This window comes from Chamaea fasciata, unplaced genomic scaffold, assembly GCF_029207755.1.
Source record: "Chamaea fasciata isolate MVZ Bird 193981 ecotype frontalis unplaced genomic scaffold, bChaFas1.0.hap1 SCAF_28, whole genome shotgun sequence".
In the NCBI taxonomy this organism is placed as follows: domain Eukaryota; kingdom Metazoa; phylum Chordata; class Aves; order Passeriformes; family Sylviidae; genus Chamaea; species Chamaea fasciata.
The window spans coordinates 5,491,668-5,502,394 of NW_027094113.1; the positions used below are offsets into that span (position 1 = coordinate 5,491,668).

Here is a 10,727-nt window from a genome sequence, read left to right on the forward strand (position 1 = left end):
GTCTTCCCAGCACTGGGACTGGAAATGTTAGGGAACAGCTGCAGCTGTGTCAGGGGGGATTTAGATTGGATACTGGGGAGAGTTCTTCCCCCAAAGGGTGGCAGGCACTGCCCAGGCTCCCCAGGAAATGGTCCTGGCCCCAGGGCTGCCTGAGCTCCAGGAGCATCTGGACACTGCTCTCAGGAATGGCCAGGGTGGGACTGTTGGGATGTCTGTGCAGGGCCAGGGGCTGGACTCAATGATCTTTGTGTGTCCCTTCCAACTCAGGGTATTCCATGATTCTCTCATCACCAAAGAGTTGCACAGTTCTATTAGCAAAGCATTAAACAAATCTCTTGCAGGAAACAACAACACAACAAACAGGCAAACAGAGAAAAAAAGCAGTCAGTTCTTGTTCCTCAGAGCACAGCCCCTGTTCTCAAGTGTCTTGCATTGGATTGTGGCATAGACAAAAAAAAGCAGAAATACCTCAAATAGATCCAGTTAGTTTTACCTCTTTTTATGCTGGTCCTGTGGCTCTTTCTAGGTGGTTTGTGGGGTTTTTCCTGCCTTTTCCCTTGTGATAAGATGCATCATTTGAAGGACAGCAACCAAACCAGCTCTTCCTGCTCTGAAGAAAGGCAGCAACTGCACTTAGAATAAAAGATTGTCAGGCAGATTTGAAGTGTCAATCAAAGCCTATCTCTGAAAAAAACATTAGTCCAGGCAGCTCCCCACACCACCACAGTTAATTTAGTCTTTCCAGATATCCCCCTGAGCTGTAAAAAGCCTTCCAGAGCTGACCAGAGCTGCCAGCTACAGGCAGGAGGTGTTAGAGTAGATCCTGGACCTAATTCAGCTCAGGTCAGTTTGCCTTTTGCAGAGTGAAAGACTGTGATTATCGAGTCCAGGGAAGCAAATCTCCCAGGCTTTGTGAAGCAAACTGTACCTTCACTAGATGAGGGGCATAGATTTAGGACTCTGTTTCTCAGTGTGTCCCATCTCCAGTGGCACACATCGTCTTTACTATTATTATTATCATTTTAATTATTATTTATGACTACACCCAGGGCTGTGTGAGGCACTTTCCAAGCACTCAGGAAAGTTCTGGCTCTGCTCCAAGACATTCATTATTTCAGGGTAGACAGACAGGCAGAGGCGCCACGTGGTCAAGTGGCAGAACTGCTGACCTAACAGCACCAGGCCTCCACCAGCACCTGCCTTGTTGGTTCATCTTGGAAAACTCGCATTCCTTCTTCCCACGCTTAGTCCCATCCCACTCTTTGTCCATCCCGGTTGCTTGGACTGAAAGATGTTCTACTGTGACTGTGTTCATGTTTTTGTCTTAGAGTCTCTTTCTATACAGAGGCTAAGTATGTTCTTGGGGGAATATTTTTGTTCTTTGAGAAAAAGAAAAATTCTGTTTTCCACAGCATTTTGTCAAATGCTTGTGTTGGAAAAAAAGAATCAAACGTTTTCTCATGGCCAAAAAAAAAAAAAAAAACCCAGAAGATGCAGATTTGGAGCATTTTGTAAAAGTTGCCGGTCATTGGAATTTTCTGGGGAAAGTACTGTAGAGATTAGTGAAACATCTTTTATTTTTTTTTCCTGAAAATAAGTTTGAATATCAAGTTGTTCTGTGAGTAAGGAACTGGTGAGACTTGTTCTTCTTCTGATTTGTATTACAACTGCTTTTTATTTCTTCCTTTCTTGGTGCTCCCAGCTTCCTGCAATACCCTCAGGGCACCTGATGCCCTCCAGACCTTCCCAGCGAAATCCTTGGCTGTTCCAGCACCTTCTTGCTTTGCAGGGAAGGGGTAGTAAGTGCAGGGGCTGGTTTGAAGCTGGGCAGGAACTGATTGACCAGTCATATCTAAATGCCAGCTGGTCACCTGGCTGCGGCATCCCAAAACAGGCAGGGAGCAAAAGGTGTAATTACCTTTCCTTCAATAGAATATTAACGTAAATGTCTCTCTTCTATCCAGCTGCTGTTTGTTCATAAAAATTGCAGAAATCTTGGGTCTGTGAGACCTCTCTTTCAATCAAATCAGGTTGAATCAGGTCAGCTGGTTCAGAAGTTATTGGAGCAGGCAAAACAGGGGACCAGCTGCAGATAGAAGAGCAACAAAAGGAGGCTCATTGCCATATAAACCCTGGCTCCAAAATAAGGCAGTTTTGGTGTGACTGGGGGTCTCTGAGATCAGGTGAGGTGGTTGCTGTAACAGACACCAACCAGTTCCTGTCCTTTGGACATGCAGAGGCTGCCAAGCTCCAGGACTGTCTCTAGGGCACTTGTCACTTACTTGCTGTATAGAGCCTGTAACCTGGACGTGGGGCTTCACTGTACAGAAAGTGTTCTGGAGCCCAGACAGTCCATAACCTGAGTCATTTACTGCCGGAGGGACAGGGTGAAAGGGAAAAATAATAATCTCACGCTTACATGTATGAAAACAAAAGCCAACCGACTTACTGCAGAATCCTGAGGAGTCCGAAGGAGGCCCAGATGTCCCGTGTCCCCATCCAGGGCCCTAAGCAAAGTCCACCTCAGCTCCTTCTCGCTCCATCGCCCCGGCAGAAATCCCCTTTCCTGGGCGTTTCACTCATTCTTTACTCTCAGGAGCTGAGTCAGTCTCACCACGCTCCTCCACTGGCAGCCTGGACCACATGGCAAGCTGATGAGGAAACACTACTTGTTGTTTTGTTTGGGTTAATTATTCATGGGCACCACGCTGAAAACACTTGGAGCTGCTTTTAGAACAGTCCTTGAGCTGGCGTGCAGGGAGGGACTTACCAACACTGGTGGCCAGGCTGCCTTTCCACGGGCAAGGTCTCTTCCATCTGCTTCCCTTCAGCCCTTGTCACACTCCCCGTCTCTCATGGCTTTGGCTGTGCTCTTTGGCATTATCTGAATAACAAAGAGGCAAAGACTTGGAGCACTATAGAGATGCAATCAAAAATGGCATTTGACCAAGCAGGCACTGACCCTGACATGTGGAGAAGGTAAACCTCATCCTCTAACTGGTTTTGTTCTTCAGTCACACTATATCAGACAGAATAAGCCACTTGCAGGGTTTCAAACCTGTTTATCCTTCCACAGAAGATGCCTTTATCCTCCTTCAGATAATCCACAACCGTCTGGAAGCCTTTTTCTCATAAGCAAGGCTCTTCCTCTTTAGTGCCTGCTCCTGGAAATCCATTTTTCATCTTGGAACAAGGGCAATCTGTAGCTTTAGGAGCACTTTGAGAATGTTTGCAGTAAGACAGAATTGCTCTCAACACATTCACCCTCAGGCATTAGCACTAAATGGTGACTTTCTGGGGTTGTGGGTCCATCAACATTTTCTGACAGGGGTCCAGACCCTCCACAGAAGGCCTAAACTTAGCAAGAGTAGAATTATTTTCTAAGTTACTCTTCTGAAAACCCTTAGAAATCACCCAATGCTATCCCCTGGCGTCTCCAGAACAGAGCCCAGTGCTCTTCCAAGTTTGTAGGGGTACCTCTGTGGGGCTGGGATTTGCTTGGAGAGCTCATTATCCTATTCTGGACTCCAGCTAAGGTTCTCATGGCCCACAGCAGCTCTACCAGGCAGTCGCCCTATCCAGGTAAGACAGCAAGAGCAGGGCTGAGGCTTTTGAGTCCCGTGAATTGCAGTTTGCAATTATGTTTTCAATTTAGGACAAGAAACTGAGCCTGTGCTGCAAATATTTCATCAGGTCTTAGAGAATTTCAAAGTCTTTGGGGTGGGAGTTTTTGCTGTTTTCTAGCAAAGGATCAGTCTAGTGAGGCTGATATCAGTCACTGGTTGGGTTTTCTGTAAAACCCAGAACAGGATTGATATTTCAGCACTTTCTTCTTCACTTGAAATTTCAGGGTATTTTGATAGCCAAGGGTTTGCTGTGAGCCCACCCTGTAGCACATCTGTCCCACAAAACACCATGACACAGGAGGGGGGATTTATCCCAACTGGGCAAAATCCTCACCTGATATAAGTCAGCACAACAACAGAGAAGTCCAGGAAAGCTGGGCCATATCACACCAGAAAGAAACCTACTTTAGGATGTACTTCCCATTCATTAATTCTTTGCCTAGAGCCAGGAGAGACCCCAGGGGGACATATTAGCTCAGTTTCATCTAGTGCAATCCCATTCAACTGCACAGGGAGGAATTCAAATCCTGTGGACCACATTCTTTATCGATGCAACCCTGTGTTTTTGTTAAATGAGCTTCTTGGGCTGAACAGTAAGTAAAGGAGCTGCATACAGGTGTGACTGTCTGGCCTGTGTGCTGTGAGGTGTCAGCAGAGGTAACTGCAGCAGTGCTTTCAGAACTTGAAAATCACTTAACTGAGTACACCAGCAGAGAGCTTGGCCCGTGAGTAACACACATAAATACTACCTTCAGCCACTGAGATGTAGTCAGCCCCCCTACCTGGCTGTTGCCTCAGTAACACATCTCTACGAGGATATTTTTAAGCCAGTGTTATTTATCTGGTAGGTGGAAGCGGACCTGTTAAGGCCATACCAGGTCAGCATATGTCTAAGCATGTACTGAAGAACTTAATTAGTTCTCCCCGAGTAGAGAGACTCCCAGTGCTATTTAAAGGATCGTTATCCTACTGCGAGATGCCTCGGAGCCTGCTGCTAGGCCTCAGCTTAACAGGGCAAGGCTGTAAAAGCTGGACGGGGTGAAAAGTCTCCCCTCCATGCTGAGGAGTAATTGCTGAGCAACCGCAGGAGCGGGATTGTCAGTGCAAAGAGCAGGCGTCACAAAACCACCCTGAAACTCAGAGTAAAGAACTTACTCCAGGTCTGAGCTTTCAGGGTCACACTGCGTAGATCCCATTACCCATTTTTTCGTGTTTCTAGAGGTCCAACATCACCTGTTGTGCTTGGTAACTGCATGCCAGGCAATTCCAGTGACAGTGAGCAGGACAGTTGATGTGAGTGTGGAGTGAGCCACTGCTGAGTGTCTGTCATTGGTCCTTGTATCATCACAGAGTCAAACGTAGGCAGGAGTTTAGCATCAGCTAAACTGGACCTTGTGCAAGTGGCTCAGTCACAGTTTTCTTTTACAGTTCCAAAAATCAGACACTGTAAACTGAATGTCAGGAAGGGAATGCAATGGGCTCCCCGAGGACAGATGGGTTTGTTATTCTGGCAGGAGGTAAAATATCCATCCTTGTGTGGATGGACCTTTGGAAAACTAGACTGAGCAGCCTCTGAAAAATAAAACAGGTTCCCAGGCATGTCAAAGCTTCTGTATGGACTGGCACTCACAAGGGATGCTGAGGCTGGATTACAGGAGAGAGAGGAACCTGGACATGCTTATTTTGACCTAAGAGTGGCCACAATATACAGCATGGGACCTTGGTCTGCTCTTGGAGCTGTCAGGAGTTGTTCCTAGATGAGTTGTTATGGTAACTGAGCTAATGCCCTGAGACAGATTCTTTCAGGTGGCTCCAGGCCAGAAAATCAACACCAATAGATTCCAGATAATAGACTTCTGCTGAACTCAGTGCTGGCGTCTACTTTATTTAACCTATTCACCAATAACTTCCTGAACTCCATTCTCCAGGCAGGCCATATATGATGAGAAAAGCTGCCTGGCCTCAATGAACCACAGCTTCCAAAAGGCTGAGGGGACCCGTGTCCTGTGGCTGAGTCTGTGCCAGTAAATCAAATGTGCCTGGTACATTCTCCTGCATTTAGAGAACAGCTGGCACAGAATGGCCAGGGTTTTCCTATTAAATTCTTACTCTCCAAACCTGCATGGACATATCCAGGCATCCCATTAGGAGCAGTCCCTGGCCCATGCTGGCTCCTGAAATGCACCTGGACTGAGCTAAAATTTGCAGTGCAATACTCCAGCATTGTACCAGAGAGAAGCCCGGGCACTGCCTAATTTATCAGCACAGACTTTGCCTGGGTGACTGCTAGAGGAGACTGCACAGGAGAGGAGCCTGGAACCAAGAGCAAAGGCTCTGTCAATGTGCTTGTCCTTACACCACATACAGATCCAGCTGGAGCTGTACCTCCCTAGACACAGGCAGTGACAGGCACACTAGGCATGTCTAGGGATTGCTCTGCATCAGCCACTGACATCCTCTATTTGAAATAGTTCATGGGTTAAGTAGTGGATTCACCAGTTCAAGGCAATATTCCTCCGTCTCCCATTGCACATCACAAGGCAGCCAACAAATGATCAGCAAGGGGCAGCTAATTCCATATGCCCCTTATCCAGCACTGCTGCCCACTGCCCCGTGGGTGGCCTTGTTGATTGGTGCTCCACAGCATGCAGCCAGTAATGAGCTTCTGGGCAGCTCTCTGTGGCAGGCAAAATTTGGGAAGAGTCGTGCCAGTTTCAGGAACTCCCACGTCACCACCAGACCAGCTGAGCAGCTCCCTGGCTCTGGGGCCCTGCGCCGCCTCCAGAGCGAGCCAAACGGGTTCTGCTGTGGCGTGGTCCTCAGTGCCAGGACTGATCACGCCTTGGGCGTTTGGGACAACCTATTGCATGCCTGTGGATGCCTTTGCATCCATGCTGGGTGGCTGTTCTGCTCATGCCCACTGCTGGTCTCCTGTTAGGCACTGATGGCTTGAAGACCACATGCTGGCCCATGGCCACTGAGCTGGGGCATTTCTCTGCTTGTTCATTCCCATTTCAGCTCTTGCTTTGCTTGTTTTACCCACTAGCAAACCACGTTATTGTAATATGTCACTCGGTAGGGCAGAAACTGTTTTTCAGTGAGTTCTTTGCGCAGCTTCTACTGCAACAGGATTGCAATTTCAGTCAGCACTGCAGTAATGTGATTAACAGGCTCTGCACAAAGGGGAATTGCATCCTAGGTGGATGTGGTATTCGCAGCTCTGGCCAGCCTATGTGTTTTCCCAGGGTGAGAGGTCATGTTGACTGATCTCCAAAATGGCTTGCTTGAACTTTTAAACATTAAGGTCTAAATAAATTTTCAGCGTTAGCTGGTATGCTGATCCCTTTCCTGCCAAGCTGCCGCCTTAAGTGAATTTTTATGACTAAGTTACAAACCCCAGAAAATACGAACAAGGAGTGGAAATGCTGACTTGGCCTTTGCTAAATGCCAATTATCTACAAAGGCATTAAGTGAGAAGGGGAGGATGAAAAATAGGGTCATTTTCATGTTTTCTCTGGTTCAAAGCAAACTGTCCCGTGAGCCCATTGTAGGAACACACAGCATGCAGAGTGACCATTAATATTTATAGGCTCGACACCGAGCTGCAGACCTTGGCAATCACAGCAACTCCACTTTTGGAATTAACAGCGCTCTGTTTGGCTGGTACCTCAGCACAAAAGAGTAAGTAGGGGACATTAAGATTTTCAGGGAGAACTGAAGAAATAGATGCTGCTTTTGATGGGGAGGGTCCAATCTTCACTGAGTTGGTGAAACACTAAAATCAACTCTTAAATCCTCAAGACTGCTGGCCAAATGTAGCACTATGTTTTCACTATCCCCTCTGCACTTGTGGCTCCTAGACAGTCCCAACACTGCACAGGCTACTCTTGTTATAGTCCCCATAGTTATTCACTCTTGCCCAGCTGATACAGACCAGCGTATTTCCAAAGACACTACTGGTGCAACATGGATTTATAATACCTGAAGGTCTGCCTGAGTAATCTTAAGACTCAAATTGGTACTGTAATAATCTCAGTTACAGTGCAGCCTTCTCCCACTCTCTATTTCCCAAGTCCCAGTGGCATCGAGAGACAGGCATCTAAAATCCTCTAAAACCTCTCTGTGCTGAAGACCTGGCAAGGTGCTGAGTCACAGCCTGCCCTCAGCCCAGGGCTGTCCCACACAGGGCGGTGACTGCCTGGCCACGCAGATGAGCACATGTCAGAAATATCTAAGGGAACTATCCTACCATAGCTCAGTCACCCCATGAACCTTTAGAGAAATGTGTCCCCAGTATCTGGGCATTTACATGCCACAGAAAACCCTTTGGGAGTGGGTGAGGTTGGCACAACCCAGTAATGTCAAAAATGTCAAAAAAACTGAGGAGACATGACTTCAGGTAGAGACTGGACACTCCCCACATTGCACCTAGCCCTGGAGAAAGCAATAGGAGATTGGCCAAAGGCGCTTGTTTAGGAACCAGGAGGCTTTGCAAGAAACCCAAGGAAAAAAATACTAGAAATCCCACTCCCTTTATAATGTACTCACAGAAACTGAGCTGGGACTTTGAGCAACAAGCTCTAGATTTTGAAAAATGGTCAGTGACTTCAGCTGGGCCCTCTGAACTCAGCACACCGGGGCAGGATCTCTTGGTGAGTTTTGCATTGCTGCAGTTACACCCTGCTTCTGCAGCATGTGGGAAGGTGCACAGCACACTATGGAAACCACACATCTACCAAACAAGCATCAGTATGTGCACTCCATCAACTCAGATCCTCCAAATCCCTTTTTACTCTCAAAAAATTCAGACTGTAAAGATTAGGAAAATAAATACTGGAAACAACAACAAATAGAAGTGCTTCTGCCATTAAAAACCAGGTGAAAAAGAGGAGCTGAGCCAAGTTAATCAGAGAAGTGAAATGAGATGTTGGAGAAAGGGGCCATGGGTGACTTGGGGTTTGCAGTTAGCTGAGTGATGTGAAATCTCTTGTGTCTGGCTGAGCTCTGAAAGGAAATGCTTTATTAAATCTTCTCTGTGTGGTATTTCAAGCTGCCTCTGGACTGGAAAATAAGACCATTCCAGTATGTGGGATATAATCAGGAACTGAAGTCTTTAGTGCAGGTTTTTCTGCAGAGGAAACTCTGATCAGCATAGAGACATAACTCAGAGGGCTCAGGATTTAGAAAGATGAATTAGACACAACATACCCACAACATACCTCTGCTACCCAGTATCCCCAAAATGCTTCAGAATTAATCATGCTGGCAGCAACAACTAGGCACTAGGAAAGACAGTGCAGGTGGGCATAAATTCACCACACTGAATCAAAACTGTCCTGTGGGCCCGTGAGTCCAAGGTCCATTATCTCAGCTTTCATCCCCACTAGAACATAGTGCTTGCCGTGATTGATCTCCCATGCACTGGCTCTCCTGGGAGTCTCTAGTCTCACTGTACTTTCTGCTGTGATTCAGACACATTTTGGGCAGCTGCAGCCTCTTGCCATCCCGGCCCAGCACTGCTCATTGCTGTAAGCTGGCGGCTCACAGCTCTTCTCCTGTCACAGCAGGACTGTGCCACCCCCAAGTACCTGCAGGAAGTATTTACTTCAGAACAGAGAAGGAGAAGTGAGAGGTTCCCAGAACACTCTCCCATGTCGCACAATCTCCCCTGCCCTCTTTCTTGCCATGTCTCTCCCTCCGTGCTTGGCCACATATCCAGGAAAACGAGACCTGACCAGAGACAGGACAGGCAGCAGCAATCAGATTTCCTCCTCTGAACGACTTATTTCACAGCACAGCATGTCTGGATATGAAGAGCCTGGAGTCTCAAACCTGCTGGCAATGGCAGGATTTGAGTTCCTGGTCTGCATTCTGCAAACTCAGACAAGAAAGTGTCCCAAGGGGCTGAGACACACCGAGAATTTCCCTTCCTTTGCACCGCCCCCATGGCAGATGAGCTCCTTGCCTACCTTTTATTGCTGACAAGGAGGAGGACAGAACCATTCTGGATATTGGCTTCTTTGAGAGTCTCATGCTCCTCGAGCTGCCGGGAGTTGTAATAAAATGTCTTCTTCCAGGAAGTGATGCCCTCCCGTACCAGGAGAGCCCGTAGGTCCATCACCGTGTCCCTGGGCCTGACCGTCAGGGGCATCATCAGGTCCTCATCAGCCAGGTGCACCTTAATGTGGTACCTCTTCCATCGAGAAAGGCTCCTGCGCAGCGTGTCCATCCTCTCCAGCTCAGCAGGGCCAGTGTGGCAGAGCGGAGCATCCAGCTGGGAGACCAGCAAAGCAGGGATGTGGCTCTGAAGAGGCTGTCTGCTGCAAACAGCTTAAAACGTCCTGCCAAACCTGTTTCTCCCAGTTGCCACACTGCATGCTTCGCATTCCAGGGAAGAGCTCACCTGGCTCCATGAGCCTGCTGGCTGGGAAACATCTCCATGAATCATTTCCACACACCCCTAAACCCCATCTTAATTACAATGTCTTCACGAAGTGCTCTTCATTCCAATGGCTTGCAGAGGACTTTTAAAGCCAGATCTCCACAGACATTAGAAACGTGGATGCATGTGAGAAATGAATGGGTTTAGCAACCTCCTGTCTCCTGCTCTAAAAAGCCGCCAGCTGGGGAGAAGATCAGTTAGCAGAGCAGGCATTTAGCTACCTCATAGCTATTTAACATGGCCACTTTAAAGAAGAAAAGTACAGCTGCATAGTGACAAATTCCTCACAGAGGAGAGCCACAGCACCCTGATGAGATAGAGCCTGGCTGTGTGAACACCTCTCATCATTGCAGTGCAGATTCCCCCAGGTGATCTGCACAGTTTCTGTTCACAAACATCGGGGACCCTCCAGAAGGGGTAGGACTCATCCACTCCTCATCATACCCTCAGTATAGCTGATATTGACTCACACGTGCTCTTCATCGCCTTGATTTCCTCTTCCTTCCAGCTCGCTGTCTAATTGCAGAGCTGATCATATCCTGTGCAACACGTGAGTGGGATCAGCACCACAGGGCTGCAGGGACAGCAGGCAAACAGGTGGCACAGGGGCCTTGAAGTGCCGAGAGGAGCCAGCCATACTGTGGGAAATACAATGCCAC

General features: G+C 47.8%; 1 protein-coding gene across 1 annotated transcript; it reads right to left on the minus strand.

Moving 5' to 3' along the window:
- Positions 1-4,653: 4,653 nt before the first annotated feature.
- On the minus strand, positions 4,654-10,454 carry TINCR (TINCR ubiquitin domain containing). The gene has a single exon (XM_066205666.1). The coding sequence runs from the start codon at positions 9,853-9,855 to the stop codon at positions 9,592-9,594; it is 264 nt and encodes an 87-aa protein (XP_066061763.1). The 5' UTR covers positions 9,856-10,454; the 3' UTR covers positions 4,654-9,591.
- Positions 10,455-10,727: the final 273 nt, after the last annotated feature.